This window comes from Micromys minutus (genome assembly GCF_963924665.1).
Source record: "Micromys minutus genome assembly, chromosome: 9".
NCBI lineage: Eukaryota > Metazoa > Chordata > Mammalia > Rodentia > Muridae > Micromys > Micromys minutus.
The window spans coordinates 22,823,610-22,840,165 of NC_137978.1; the positions used below are offsets into that span (position 1 = coordinate 22,823,610).

Here is a 16,556-nt window from a genome sequence, read left to right on the forward strand (position 1 = left end):
CTTGAGCCCCTTCAGATATTGGTGATGCCACTTTTCACCCTGCCTCTGCCTTTTCCTTAGAATATTGGAGGTGTCCCGAGAGTTTTTGAGAAATACTGGATTGTACTTCTTACCTATGCTACAGTGAAGAAAATAATCCTTGATTTAACTATTCTGTTTTTCAGAGTGAAATTCCCTCCTATACAGTTAATATGCTATCTAATCTTTTGTAAGCTATTTGCCATGTTAGTGAAAGATTTTTAAAAACAATGTCTAATCTTTATTTCCTCCCGCTGGAAAGACTGATTTTGCTATCTACACTTGTGAAATTAGTGGCCTTTGTACTCAGGGAAGAAGCCTTACTTGGAAGTTTGAGTATTCCCATTTAAATGAGCTCTGTTAAATTGTCACATAATACCCACTTCAGTAGTAACATCCATTGTCCTAAAAAATGAACTAAAAATAGAACAAGCTGTTTATGAATTATTAAACCTGTTAAGAGTGATAGTTGCAAATTGCCATGTTAGTGTTTCTTTCATTTTGACTCATACATCGCTTTAGTGGCTCTCACTAATGTTATTAACTTCAGTTGCTGGACTTACTTCTTACTTGGGCCTCCCAGTGAGTTTTAGGAAAATTACATAAGCTGGAATTAGGAGGCCCAGGGGTTAAAGTCTTTAAAGCAGCATGTGTTCTATCTCTCTGATTTGCTTCCTTAATATGAATAAAAAGTAGCAAACATTACCATCTGATAATGTTAGCTAACTAAGGAAACTAAGTGCTTCTGGCTGCTTCCATTCTTGGAGAAAGTGAAGTCAAAGCACATAGCTCAGGTGCTTGACCACTAGGAAATGCTTTCGGATGCTGTTTGTTAATGTGTGTGAAGATTTGCCTTTTTTTCTAAACTCCTTTTACTCTTTTTGAGTATTATTTAAGTGCCGACTCCTAATCTCAATTTTCAGTATCTTTGGTACAGCTCAGAATTCCATGTGCCAATACCTCAAGTATGGTTTTGGTTATACATTTAAAATAACACATCATGACTGTTAATTATTTCATTGGCACAGTGATGCCTGGCTGAATGTAGCCATTGCTCATCAGACTGTGGCATCTACAAATTATTATACACTTCAGAACCGAACTCTCCAAAGTAGGTTCACAGGTTGATTTATAGTGTACAGTATAAATTTCAAATGGCCTTTTCTTCCTATGAAGAATTTACAGATTATAATTACTAGATTTTTGTTTTGTTTTAAAGTACTCGGGTGGTGTGTGTGTGTGTGTGTGTGTGTGTGTGTGTGTGTGTGTCAGAGTTCATGTGGGTGCAGGTGCCCAAGAAGTCAAGGGTGTCACATCCCCTGGATTTGGAGTCACAAGCAATTGTGAGCCGCCCGGTTTAGGTGCCGAGAACTGAATCCAGGTCCTCTTGCATGGGCAGTAAGTTCCCTAAACACACATACACACCCCTGCATGGATTCTAAGTGAGGGGAGATTGATTTTCTCTTACCACTATGTTACATGTTCCATTGTATATATTCCCCTGCAGAAATGTTTGATATGTAAGCTAGTCTATTGATCAGAAAAGTACATCATCGAAAATTATAAAATGTATTATCTTACTTAAAGAACACTAGTTCTCTAGGTTCTAAATTGACATGTATATCTTTCTTTGGAGCACATACATATATTCATGTTTGTGTGTATATGTTCAGATAATTTGGGTTCAACTTTGATTTTTTTCTTTATAACCAGAATTTATTGTTTCTGAAGCTTGACATCACTTGTCTAGTAATTACCTTCTGCAGAAAACTGGTTTTATTTTCCCAAATAAGGCTATTTTGGTATGTCTTTTAGAGGGATTGAGGAAGGTCCTGACTGAGACCCTCAGATACACTAGTAAGATTATCAACCTTTAGAGTTGGATAATAAAAATCTGACTATATTTTACTGCAATTTGTGTGTGTGTTTTAAAGAAAATTCTTCAATGTATGTGCCCATGTTTCCTTATTTATGTGATAGAGTTAATGTAGTAGTTCTGTAGATATCAGTGCTGACATGATCTTACATGTAGATTACTTTAGAAAACTATGGATGGCTTTGTAATTTAGTATCATTTTATGTATAATTGCTATGCTCCTCCCGTTTGCTTTGTCCAAGCAGGGGATTTAATCCCCTTTCTGGGCCTATAGAATTAGATGACATGTTGTTTTCTAATTACTCTTCTTTGCCCCAAATGATTTAGGATATTGCTCATAATGATCCATATATATGTGGACTGGATAATTGCAAAAATTGTAATTGATTTCAAACAATTGATAATGATATATGGACCAATTAAAATTGGTCAGTTTATAGAAATAAAAGAATGGGTTTTTGTTTCTCCTCATAATGTGAAATTTTTGGACATATTAGATACTACATACATGTACTCTAAAGAAAACAAGTGTCAATTTAGTACTGTACAGATTTGTAAATCATAGCATGAAAATCTTAAGTCACTGATCTCAGAAATTGACATAGCTTGGTCTGTTTAGGAAGGCGACATGCCAATCCACGAGCTTCTCAGCCTCTATGGTTATGACAGCACTGTTCGGTTACCTGAAGAGGAGGAGGAGGAGGAAGAAGAGGAGGAGGAAGGCGAAGATGATGAAGATGCTGATAATGATGACAACAGTGGCTGTAGTGGGGAAAATAAAGTAAGTTAGTGCATGTTCATTGGTTTTTGTCTTATTTACAGAACATTTATTTTCCAAGATCCCTGTTGGATTAGTGTTAACTCTAAATATAATTTTTACAGTAAAATTATGTTTTAAAAATACAGAAAGGGGTTATAGAAAAGTTGAAAATTCCTTATGATCCACTTCCATGAGATGAATTGGATCTATATCATTTTAGATTTCTTTTTGCTTTTTCTAAATAGTCCCAACTTTTAAAAAAAAATGTTACTTTTAAATAATACAGGCTGACTGTCAGTTCTTTATTCAGTTTTAAAATTTCATTTTAGATACATGAGGGTCACATTGCTTTCTCTAAGATTAACACCTGCTGTTTTGTCTTTATCAAAACTAAGAAATTAGCACAGCTAAGCACCCTTAGCTAGCAGCTAAACTCTATAAATGGCTAGGGCTTCAGTTATAAGGTCCCATGCCAGTTCCAAGAGCTAACCCAGAGAATCACATTACAGTTAGTGTATTCATTATAATCTTACGTTACAGCTCAAACACCATTTGGCCACTGGCCTGCAACAACATTTTTCATACTATAAGTAACTTTCTTTATTCTATAGGAAGAGAATACAAAGGATTCATCTGGTCAAGAAGATGAAACTCAGTCTTCCAATGATGATCCCTCACAGTCTGTTGCTTCTCAAGATGCTCAGGAAATAATCCGCCCACGTCGATGTAAATATTTTGATACAAGTATGTATTATTATTGCTAAAATTAGAATGTAATTTCCACTCTTCTATGTTACCTAAACTTCTAATGTGGTTTTATTGAAATTTGAATTCACTGATTCTAAAAATGTAGGCTTCTGAGGATGACCTTGAATTTGTGATCTTAATATCTTACCTCCCAAATGCTGGCATTATAGGCTTGTGCCTCTATTCCTCATTTCATGCAAGCAGTCAGCCAGCCCTGTAAATCAGTCTCATTTGAGTGTAACAAGCAACAGCATGCCCAGCATGGATAAAATGGACATTGGGGAGAATAATGGTTTTTAAAATGTACCCACAGTTGATCTTCCATCAAAGTTTTGCTACAAAATTCCCAGTTTTATATATAAGAAGCATTCTTTGGAAAATACTGCTTTGTCTCAGTCCTTGCTTATACAGTGTTCATTACTTGATTTTAAATATCCTGGCCAATTTTAGCAGACCTTTGGCATATCTAAATATTTGATGGTAGGTATAAGAATGCAAAGATACATCAGTATGGACAGAATAAGTGTCTGTTATATAGTATCATTTTCTTATGTGTTCTAGATAGTGAAATAGAAGAAGAATCTGAAGAAGATGAAGATTATATTCCCTCAGAAGACTGGAAAAAGGTATTCTTCTAAAACTTACAGTAATATTCTAAAAGCAAATTATGTTTTTAATAAATTAAATAATATTGATGAATTTAATGTATTGGCCTTAATTGTGACATTTAAGCATTAGGTAAATGTTAGCTTAAGTTTTCCATTAATATATCCAGCTAGGAAATATATTTAATGGAAGTTTGATAAGTATATTGATATTCACACCTATATTAGAAATCAAAATTTTCTAATCTAGTCCTGAAGTAATACAGAATTAGAATTTTGTTGCCTTGTTGAAATGTGACCTTTCAGTGTTTAAGATTGTAGTTTCCCATTCCACATTGCTTATTAAAAAAAGCTCATCATGACTGAATGCAGTGTTGGTGTTTTACATGGGCTGATCTACAAATACAAAACTAGCTTCTAAAATGAACTTGAGACATTAGTGGGGGGGTTTTCCCTAAAATGTTACATAACATTATTTAATTAACCACACAGTTAAATTGTAGGATTTAATTTTATGTTGTTGCATAGTAGTTGAACCTCTTAGGAAATCATAATGCACACTGTGTGGTCAGTTAAAGCAAATCATTTCTGTAGAAGAATTTTTTCTTAATAAGAGATGATTGCCTGGTCTGTCCTCTTTATAAAAATAACACCATTTGAGTTTGTTGTATTTGTGGTTATTTTTTTCTTTTTTTCTGGGTTTTGTTTTATTTCGATATTTTTTTTGTGTATGGGTGTTTTGCCTGCATGTGTATTTGCTCCTGTTGGGACATAGCAGCTTTGACTACCTTCAGGAGAAGGAGCTGTGATGAGTCATCAGAGACTGAGTTATTACCTTCTGCACCTCCTTTTCTACTGTATGCAGTTCTTTCCCATCTGAGGAGGTGCCAGAGTATACAGTGTAGATGATTATCCAAAGGGGACTCCATGTAAGAGCTACAAGGAATAATTATCTATTCTGGGTTAAGACTTAAGGAATATGGCTCTTTGGGTCTCCTTGGAAGTACAGGTAGAATAAAGTAAAAAAGGTGCAGGGATTGGCAGCAGAGAGATTCTGTAGTGAATACTTTTAAAATAAAATCATATCACATCGAGGAAGTTTGTCATATGTAGTGGTCTTTCTTAAAGATTGACCTTGAGAAAATCTGATTTTCCTCTAGTAGAACACTGGATTTGTCATGTTGGGTATGTCTGAAGCTATAGTAGGTAGGATAAGATACTGTTCACTGAGAAATGACAGTAGCAGCAGAGAGGGAACTCTTAAACCCTAGAGTCCTCTAAACTTCCTGTAGCATGTTCATACCTGTGATGTCATTTTTCACTGATCGTGTCAGCTCCATCAGGCATGATCCCCATGCCAGGAGACATCTCATTGGTGATTTCCAGTTGATTTTCCCAAGAGCCAGTTTCAAACCCTTTTAAAGAAAGTCAAGCACTAACCTCAAGAAAAAAGACTTGGTTCCTGCCAAACTTCTTACAAACCTTTTATGGTTTTATCTCCTAATCTTAAAGCTCCGACTTAATTGTATGTTAAAATTGCCTGTGTTAAGCAGTGAGCTCTATCACTAGAGTTTCCACTCAGTATGAGTACAGACCTAAAGACTTCAGTTTCTAAAAATGGCCTACTGGTGCTGTTATCATAAGTGTAGATGTTCTAAAAAACACCCAAAGTTGACTTTTCTGATTTTTCAGGGTATTTTAATTATTTTAATTAAGCAAAATTCGCTTAGTAATTTTTCTCTATATCTTGTATATATTACATTTCGCCCACTATTATGACTGTTTCCCATCCAGTCATAAATAAGCACCTAGCTATTATTAACTCATTCATCCTCACAATACTACCATGAGGTAGTAATTGGTTTTATGACAGAGACCAGAGTCAGTTTACCCAGAAGCTAGTCATGAACATAAGATATGCATCAGCAGATCTTTTTGTTATGTTTTAAATAGGAAATCATGGTGGGCTCCATGTTTCAAGCTGAGATTCCAGTTGGTGTTTGTAGATACAAAGAAAATGAAAAAGGTGAGTTGATAAAACCTGAATGAACTTTTGAAGTGATGGGCTTATCCTGAGGGGTGGTGCGAGTGTGTGTGCAGATACACACACCTGTTTGTGCTTGTGTGGAAGCCACAGGTCAAGGTTGGGTTCCTTTCTCTGTTGACTTTTCGCCGTGAGACACAGGGTGTATTTAGCTAGGCTGGATGGCCAGTGAGCATCTGTCTTTCTAACCCTAGTGTCTACATTACAGATGTCCACTGCTACTCTGGCTCTCACACATGGTGTTGGTCATCCAAACCTGTGTTTAGGCTTGCACCACAAGCGATATACCCACTGAGACATAGCCCCGGCTCTGCTCTGTTAATTAACATACAAAATGTACTAAGACCATGACAACCTACTAAATAACTCTTTAACTGTCATGTCAGTCATACTGGTCACTATGTGTCCATTTTTCTCTATGAATCTAACAGAAAACAAGTAGATTCTGAAGTTGTGTGTCCTAAAATATCCAGCCATATATCTCTTTTATAAACATGTTTTTCTGTATTTTAAATGTTCCAAACTTGGTAGTTTCTAGCCTTTATAACTTTTCAGTTACTAGTTTGAAAACCAACTGATAAACAACTGGTTGCTTATTTGCTTCTAAAACTCAATAGTACTAAAAAGGAATGTTTTTTATTTGTGTCTTAAAATAATTGGGAAATACTACTTGTATATTTAAATTTTGCAAGATTTTTTAACCATTCACATTAAAATCCTAAGGCCAGTCATACGTCTAAAAACAAAATAAATGAGGATTTTGTGGGGTTTTTGTTTTCTTGGGTTTTTTTGTTTGTTTGTTTGTTTTGGTTTTTTGGGGTTTTTTTGTCTTTGTTTTTAGAGTGTCTATCTTTTTTAGGTGGGTTATTAAAAAAATGCATGTGTCCTGAATGAGTTCATATACTGTGTAGTGTGACTTGAAGCCAAGAGTGCATTTCTTTCCTTTTCATTTTCTTCACACTACAGCTTTGCACAGAGCACCTTAGCATTGAGGTTTTGGCATTTATTTTCATTTTACCATTTCCACTAAATACTTTGTTTTAAATAATATGTGCCTGCTCTCCTGGCTGCAAGAGGTGAAAATTGGATACATCACAAGCCATTAAGTTTTATAGCCAAATGTTTTAATATCACTTACCCTTGCTTTTTTTTTTAGCAAGCTTGCCTAGCTTAGTTTCTCTAACATGTAGAATCATTGGAGACACCAAAGTAGGAATTTTGTATATTACTTATGATTGTGTGCAAAAAAAAAAAGAGTCGTCTGTTGGCTTTTCTGTATATAATTGAAATTTAAGTACTGTGTCTATATAATAGCAGGCCATAATCATAATAGAAGTTCCTCTTCTATTAGTAAGAAACTGAAAGGTAAATATTTGTTTCATTTTACTAGGTGACTTCTTTGCTATGAAGAAAGTAATGCCTATATTTTGAAAGTTTAATATTAAGGACTGAGAGTGTAGCTTAGTGATAAACACTTTGTGTGTGGTGTACAACCCATGTGTGTGGAGTACAGCCCATGTGTGTGGAGTACAGCCCATGTGTGTGGAGTACAGCCCATGTGTGTGGAGTACAGCCCATACACAAAGCCCTGATGGGCTCACTCTCCAGCACACATGACAAGATTTTACTAGGTGGAAGGAAAAAAAATAGTTTGGTATTATGATTAAAGGATTATTTATTTTTGTACTTTATCTTTTAATATCAATATAGTAAATAAATTATAATTTCTTTTTTTATAAGTTGAACAACTTTATTTTAAAAAAACAGATAACTACAGATTTTAAGCATTTTTGCATAAAAGTATATGAATACATTTTTGTCAGTACTTAATTTTTTTAAAGGTTTGATAGTGTGCATTAAAATCTTATTAGTTACAATGAGCATAAAGTACATGTAAAACAAGATGTAACCTGGAAATAGTCAAAGTTTTCTTGGTGTGTAAAGATTAAGCATAATGGTTTTTGGTTTTTTTTTTTTTTTTTTTTTTTTTTTGGCCTTTCTTTTTTCTTGAACTTCATATAGTCTGTGAGTTGAATATTGCCTAGTCCAGCTGGGTTACAGTGGTGCACACCTTTAATTCCAACCCTTGGGAGACAGAGACAGGTGGATCTCTGTGAGTTCAAGTCCACCCTGGTCCACAGAGCTACACAAAGGAACCCTATCTCAAAAAATAATAGTAATAATAATAATGTCTATTCTGGCTTAATGTTTTCATGATTTTTAGAAAGCAGTTGAGTATAATTTATTTGCAGTAAGGTGTGAGTTTGATGAGAAGGTTTTTTTTTTTTTCTTTCCTTTTTTGAGATAGGGTTTTTTAGAGGTTCACTCTGGTCCAGGCTGACCTGGAACTCGCAATAAAGCCCCCTGCCTCTGCCCTGGGATCAAAGCTGTGTGCTACCATGCCTGGTTTTCATTTGAGAAATTAAATATACTTGCTGGATTAGGAAGACCTGACAGGATGCAGGAAAGTGACATTGCCCTGAAGAAATCAAGAGGCAGCTGTTGTTTAGGACCTTGCCTTAACTTGAGGTTTCAGAAGTTCCCATTTTGAGGGGAGAGCAAATAATGTGAGCAAAATGTATGAAGAAAGTTTAATAATAATTGGAATTTTCTAGCCTAAAAAAAATAAAAGATTTCTTTGTCATGTACCCTGAGAACATAAAGCAAATATCATTATTACATAATATACTATTGAAAATAAAGTTTCTAAAAGGATATTGCTGATTAGTGCAATCCTGTTGTAAAACCCCAGAGGGCTGTTTCTACATCTTGTTCTGTTATCTGGGCTCACCTCGGGAGCTTGCTATTTTCCTGCTTGAAGCTCCCAAGTAGCTGAGATTACATGAGTGTGCCACCATGCTTGGTTCTGATGTAGAAGTCCTTTATAGAGATGAATTAGAGTTTTTTTTCAGTGATGAAGGACACTCCCCGCCACACACACACACACGCACGCACGCACGCACGCACGCACGCACAATGACTTGAGAAAGATGACAGATGTATGTCTGTCCTTGGATTTGGCTTTACTGGACTCTTGTCCACTCCTGATGTAACACTTAAATTTTAGAACTTACTGATACACACTCCCTAGGCATTTTCTTATGAATTTATTTTGGTTACAAAAAGTATCCTTGGGCTGAAGAGATGACTCAGCAGTTAAGAACACTGACTGCTCTTCCAGAGGTCCTGAATTCAATTCCCAGCAACCACATGGTGGCTCACAACCATCTGTAATGAGATCTGATATCCTCTTCTGGTGTGTCTGAAGACAGTACAGTGTACTCATATACATAAAATAAATAATTCTTTAAAAAATATCCTTGATTACATCTTCATAAACATTTACTTACATTTTATGTGAATTATAATTGATGCTTGACAAAGTACACATCTCTTGCTATTTGTGGGAATTGACCTTAAGACTGCCTCTTCCATGACCTATGGACACCAAAACCCAGATACTCAAGTTCCTTATGTGACAATAGCCTGTGTACATCCTCTCTCTCATATGCTTTAAATCTTCTCTTGGTATAATATGTTGTATTATTATATTGTATAATGTATAATGTAAATGTTCTATGAATCAGATTGTTTCTTAAGGAATAATGACAAAAGACAATTATGTGGTCAGTGCAGATACAAACTTTCCTGAATATTTTCACTCTGTTGTTAATTAAGTACACAGATGTAGAACCTGTAAGTATAGTGGGTTCATTTTACAGTCTACTACTTCATCTGTCTATCTTTAATGCCCAGTGTTTGGTGTTTGTTACATAGACTCCATTTATGTACATACTGTCCATGCAGTGCAGATTTAGAGAGGTTCCAGCTGCTCTGCCCATGCTAATTTACTGACGATTGTAATTGTCTAAAAGGCATTGTGAGGAGGCTGACTTGTTGTGTGGCGCCACCTGGTGATGGCCCTCTTCCCAATTTAAAAATTTACAGAATATTGTCTGTGATTCCAAAAATATCTTTTATAGCTTGAAGAACCCTGGGATTTAGACAGACACCCACCCTTTTACTTACTCTTTAAGACATGAGGCAACCTTTAAAATATAAGTAGTGAGGAACCAGTTCCCTTTGCAGAACGGAAAGAAATTTAGTAGTCTGTCCAAATTTGCTTATCAAAGCAGTTGACACAGTTTTGGCCTTTATTATGCTAGCAATTAGAAAAAGAAGGCAGAAGGACATTTCTCTACATACTGTCTTTCAAGAAGCATATACATAGAGAGTTCCAGGAAATTGTGGGTTGTAAAGTATGGTGTGAAGATGGAGGAAGAAGGTAGTGTATGTGAAACAGTTGGTACATTGTAACAGTACATTGAAAAGTACCTGTGTGTGAAGATGGAGGAAGAAGGTAGTGTATGTGAAACAGTTGGTACATTGCCCGGTATAGAAAAGATGCTTAATTAGCTGATAATTCCTTCTTATTAGACAAGGTATTTTGACAGTCATCCTGTGTCTCATAAAGATTTTTATTAAGTGATTGTCTTTCTGTTGAAATTTAAGTATTTGTTTCTTGTCTTTAAAAACTAAGGCCTTACAAGCTTTGTTCAACTAGACTTCCACTCTGCTGCATTGCCACTGTCATATCTTCCCGCCCATCCAAACTTCTCTGAAAGTTTTGGTTTTATTTCACTGTCTACTTGCCTTCCCAGTCCCGTCTAATGCTCCATTTCATACACCGTCATGACCTTGTTAGACCCAGCAGGCCTCTTTCTAACCCAGGTCACTTTGGAATTTAACCAGGCTTGGAAGTCACTCTTGGAAGCACTTGTCTTGTTCCTCCAGTGCCATGCTTGTAGCACTGATTACATTTTAGGCTGTGACTTGTAGGTTTTACAAGTGTCTGTGTCATTTAGAATCATACGACACTATCTTAGGTAATGTGTTGTTTTTATTTTTTTATTTTGCTGAGATTTAGACTTTATTCTTTGGGTTAGAGGCAATTGAGACAGGATTTCTCTGTGTAGACCTGACCATCATGAAACTGTACACCAGGCTGGCTCCTAATTGATCTACCTGTTTCCCCAGCGCTGGGATCAAAGGCATGTGCTACCACTGCCCAGCTGACTTTCAACACTTGGGAAGCTGAGGCAGAAAGATCATAATTTTGGGGCCAACCTGGGATGCAATATCAAGACCATGTTTCATAAAAAGAAAAGAAAAAAAAAGCTACATCTGGCAAGATAGTTCTGTGGGTAAAGGCACTTGTCACCAAGCCTGACGATCTGCATTTGATCCTTGAGCTCTACATATTAAGAACTGACTCCTGCTGGGTGGTAGTGGCATGTGCCCTTAATCCTAGCAGAGGTAGGCGAGTCTGAGGCCAGCCTGGACTACCAAGCAAGGGCTACACAGAGAAAACTGTCTGAGGGGTGGGACACATGTGGGGACTCCCAAAAGTCTCCTGACCTCCACATGTGCACAATACAGAGAAAATAAATGTCATTTTTAAAAAGATAGTTATTTGTTGAGTGATATGTCTCTAATGTCCTACATAAATTATGTTATTTTGGGGTAGTTATTGTTAACATTTGTTTTATTAATTTAGTGTATGAAAATGATGATCAGCTTCTGTGGGATCCAGAATATTTACCAGAAGATAAAGTGATTGTCTTTCTTAAGGATGCATCTAGAAGAACAGGGGATGAGAAAGGTGTAGAAGCAATTCCTGAAGGATCTCATATAAAAGACAATGAACAGGTATGTGAATAAGGAATAACTATTTGGGTTTCCTCATAAAGGACTATCTGCATTTCTCAGTGTGGGTGGGGGCTCTGTCCACCTGAACTCCTTTTCTCTGACGACTGGAATCAACACAAGACCTACTCTTAGTGTGCTTACATCATTGATGTGATTTCAGCTCCAATAAACAAAAACCGTTCTTTGCCTATGTATACTTTTTGTAATGGCTTTTAAAAGTGTTTTTTGGGGGGGGGGGTTGTTTTCTATTCTCTCTATGAGACTCCATGACTCTAATCAAGTTGGCACTTGTATTTCAGATAACCATTGTGTATATAGTCAGAGCAATACCTTTCATGAACCTAATGTAAGAGCATTTCAAAAAAAAAAACTTTTTGTCATTGTTTTTCTTTCTCAACTTAATTAAAATATTAGGAATCCCAGAAGGCTCCAAAGCATTATAGCTTAAACAAAATATTTTGTGTGAAATCAATATCTCAGTTCCTGCATTACTGTGGTCAGCAAGTTTCATACCTCTATATTGTACATAGTGAGAGGCATATAAAATTAGGAATTCATTTTTTCCTTAATGTTTCTGTGTTGGTTTCACTATAATTGAAACAAAGCATAGAAACATATATGATTCAGAAAAACGTGCTCTTAAAAACATGCATTATCCTGAATTGTTCATAGTCTGTGAGTCATATGTAAAAACCTTTATTTTTCTAGGCTTTGTATGAATTGGTTAAATGCAGTTTTGATACAGAAGAAGCCCTGAGAAGATTGAGATTTAATGTCAAAGCAGCTCGAGGTAAGTACATGCTAGACCTTTGTTATATGACTTGGCAGAAATTTTAAATTTTAAGCTTTTCCTTTTTCTGAATGTGTATTTAGCTTACTAATTTAGTGTTTCTGAATTCAGTAGATACTTACAGAACAAATATCATTCAAATTGTTATAGAGAATGGGATTAAAATTGTTCTGTTCTGTAAAATCAGAGCATTTAAGTGGAAATCTAAAGTATATAATACCTTACAGTTTCCATACATATTTTAAGATTTTTGTCTCTGATTTTTATAATAGCCCCATGAGCTAAGTACTATAATACCTACTGCCTAACTTTATGAGTCTGGGCTAGTGAGACAGCCTACGGGGCAGAAGTGGTTGTACCTCAAGTTTAACAACTTGGATTGGATAGCTAGAGCCCGTGCAGAGGAGGAAGGAAAGAACTAGTTCCATAAAGTTGTTTGCTGGACTTCCTACACTCACCACAGTGCACATAACTCAGATGTGTGTGCACATACAGAGATACAGGTAAGGAAGTATTAGATGGAATTATGTGATTTAGCTCTCTAAACCAAAGTATGTGGCTGAGGCTAGTGTAATTCATAAGCAATAAAGCTAAAGTTGAAGCACACATTTCTGCTTTTTAAGTATGACTCCTCCCTAGGCCACTGCACTGAAAGTGCTGTGTGTGTCTATGGACATGGCAGTAAGGGTTCTTTGTGTGCTGGTGTCAGTCTGCAGGTCCTTTGTTTTTGAGAACATAACCATTTAAGTGTCATGGTGCCTGACAGCCTAGGGGGCAAGCTGGAAAATAGGTGTTGATCTTCAGAGAGTTTAAGGGTATTGTTAAAGCCAATTGTAGTTGGGCATAACCTAGCTAAGTAGAGTATTTGAGGGGAAACTTTGAGAACAAAGTATTTTTACTGGTACCAATTATGTTCTTAAAAGAGTGAAGTAGCAGAACATAATGCCATGTAGAGTCCAAATTCAGAAGGAACTGAGAAGTTGAAGGAATGGAAAGGTGGCCAATGTCAGTTGGGCTGAGCAGAACTGAGGAGATCCATAAGAGGTGGCACACAGTAGAAGCATCACTGGTTGGAGGCCTAGATGGAGCTATAGCAAGACCTTGTCTCCACAAGGAAGAATGAACAAGTGGTTCAAACTTGAAGAGTTCAGGACCAAAGTCTTCCAATTTTTAATCAGGAATTTGTAACACTGTATCATTTGCAATGATTATAGTATCACTCAATACTAAGATACTCTATTGTTTTGCCAAAATGTTACACTTTTGTTTCAGTTTCTTTTTTGTATATTAATTTGCTCTTACCCCTCATTTTATCAGAGGAATTGTCTGTGTGGACAGAGGAAGAATGTAGAAATTTTGAACAAGGGCTGAAGGCCTATGGAAAAGATTTTCATCTGATTCAGGCTAATAAAGTAAGTTAAGATTTATGTAAGATTTTACAAAAAGAAATTTAGGTTATTAAGCTAAATTGTCTTAACTTGCTGTTTCCTAGTGTTAAAGTTTCTATAATCAGTACAATAATTGTTTTATTTATAACTAATTAGAATAAGATGTTTGCTAGGTGACTTTTCAAGGCATGGTAACTTTAAGTATTTGAGAATTGAATTCACTTATAAGTCTTTTAGTCAACTTCTCAGATTGTGTATGAAGTACAGTTATTTATGGCTTTCTGTTATCTGTGATAAGAGGTTTGTCTACATTCTTTAAATAATAATGTTTTTATTCATTGTTTGAGAATTTCATACAATGTATTTTTATCATATTTTTTTCCTCTAACTTCTCTCATATCCTATCCAACCATCTTTATGTTACTTCCCTCTTCTAAGTGCACATATGCATACACACTCGGCAGTCTGTCTGAGCTAACTGGTCCTGGATGTGGAGCATGATTTTGAGTGTCCGTTAACCTGTCACTCATTGGAAAAAACATTTTCTCTCTTCCAGCAGCATCAGTTGCAAACTCCTTCTTAAAAGTAATTTTGAAATTGTAAAATGTCCTTAACATCAAATTTGCAGTGAAAATATTTGTGATGTGTATGTGTGCTATAGTGTGTAAGTCAAAGGACAACTCTTAAGTTTCTCCTTCCCCCAGGTAGGACCTTGGGATTGGACTCGGATTGTCAGGCTTGGTGGCAAGCACCTTTACCTGCTGAACCATTTTACTTCCACAATTAAAATTTGTCTAGTTACCTAAGTCCTAATTGACTTTAACTCATATTCTTAAAGTAATATTTTCTAGAGGCATCAATCACAGCAGGCTTAACATGATGGTTTAATATCCTATAAATAATAGTTATACAGTACATATCCTAAAGAACTCCATAATAACTTGAAGATTTGAGTATTTAGTTATTTTCAAAAGTTTTTTTTTAATTGTGTTTATTTGTTCATGCATATGAGAGGGTGCATCAGGCATTACTAATGAATTGCCCACCAGTTAAGAACCAGTGCTACTTTTGTAGAAGGCCCACATTTGATATTCAACACTCATGTTGGGTAACTCACAACCTGTAATTCTAATTTCAGAGGATCTTACACCTTCGGCCTCCACTGGCACTTCCACATGCATGCACACGCATGCATGCACGCACGCACGCACGCGCGCACACACACACACATACACACAGAGTCAAAAATAGCTACATCTTTAACAAAAGAAAAACATCAATGGTGAAAGAGAAACTTGGAGCTTTGAGTGTTTAATATCTAAAGGGTGGCTCTCAGTGTGCCCAAATCTAGTGCATTTAGCACTCTGGGAAAAGGTTGTGTTATGTTAGTGACTGACTACATGTTTCTGAATTTGATCTAAAATTGATTTTTCCAGGTTGAAAGGTTCATTTTATTTTTCTAGTATTCCTTGCATGCAAATACTACCAAGCTGTGCTGGATTACCTCTCTAGGGCAATCTCTGGGATGTTACTGAAAGTACAAAGCAAAACCCCCACTGGTATGACTTTAAACACTTGTTAGCTGACTTGGAATCATGAGCCAAAATTTTATTGTATGCTTTATTAAGATTATTGATTTTTTTATTTTTTAATAAATGTTTGAGTTGGGGGGTTTCAGTACTGAAGTGTCATCTGCCATGTGATATATGCTGAATTTTGTTGCTCTAGCGATCAAAGTGAGGACAGTAATTCTTTGAGGGTCCTATGTCAAAATACCAAGTTGTTCTTTTTATACTTGGAATCATTCTTTTGTTATAGTGGGCTTATTTCATGAAGATTTTATATTGTGGTAACAGTATATACTCTCAAGATACCTTGGCTTTTGCTTTTAGTAAATTACAACTGATTTGCTTGAAATCATTCATTAGGAAGCAAAACATTGAAAGTATTTTTCTTAATGTGTATTGATTAGTGTTTTACTTGTATTGTGCTCCAGATATGTTCCTGGTGCCTAAGGAGGTCAGAAGAGAGCACCAGCTCTTCTAAAACTGGACTGAGTACCATGTGGGTGCTAGGAACTAGGGCCTTTAGACACTAAACCACTAAATGTCCTTTCGCCAGCCCTTAATGCTTTACAACTTTTATAAAGTGTAAGCAGAGGGGAAGAAAGAGAATAAAAATCTATGTTAGATAAGAAAGGATGTTATCAACAGTAGATAAAAATCAGTGCCAGAAAATGTTTTTGTCAAGATCAGAAATTTGTAGACTAAAACAGTTAACCACCTTATTTCCAGAGCACTACTGCATGTGCCTCTTCTCTTTGAAACACGTTTTATTCTTATACATCAACTTCACCAAGTCTCCAAGGCAGTAGCAACGAAGATTTTTAGCAGCCTGATTTGTTGATCATGAGTTTCAGATGCTTAGGAAGCCAGTCATTGCATGAATAGTTGTAGAGCTACAGTAGTGTCTTAATGCCCAAACCATAGACACCAGTGTAACAGCTTCTCTTCCCTGGCATAGTCTCAGACATTTTGGGAAGCAAGTGAGTCTACATTGTTGTTGGACAAATTGGCTATTTGTATTTGTTCCTTCGAGAACTGTCTGTTCTCTTCACTG

The 16,556-nt window shown here is 36.0% G+C and overlaps 1 protein-coding gene across 5 annotated transcripts in view; it reads left to right on the forward strand.

Moving 5' to 3' along the window:
• MIER1 (MIER1 transcriptional regulator) overlaps positions 1-16,556 on the forward strand; it is a 49,865-nt gene that overhangs the window by 21,801 nt on the left and 11,508 nt on the right. For all 5 annotated transcript variants that reach the window (XM_080921161.1, XM_080921157.1, XM_080921158.1 and 2 more), the window contains 7 exons: positions 2,514-2,675; positions 3,266-3,398; positions 3,963-4,027; positions 5,960-6,032; positions 11,608-11,759; positions 12,468-12,549; positions 13,867-13,961. In XM_080921161.1, the coding sequence (XP_080777287.1) occupies positions 2,514-2,675; positions 3,266-3,398; positions 3,963-4,027; positions 5,960-6,032; positions 11,608-11,759; positions 12,468-12,549; positions 13,867-13,961 (762 nt within the window). The remainder of the gene's footprint in view (positions 1-2,513; positions 2,676-3,265; positions 3,399-3,962; positions 4,028-5,959; positions 6,033-11,607; positions 11,760-12,467; positions 12,550-13,866; positions 13,962-16,556) is intronic.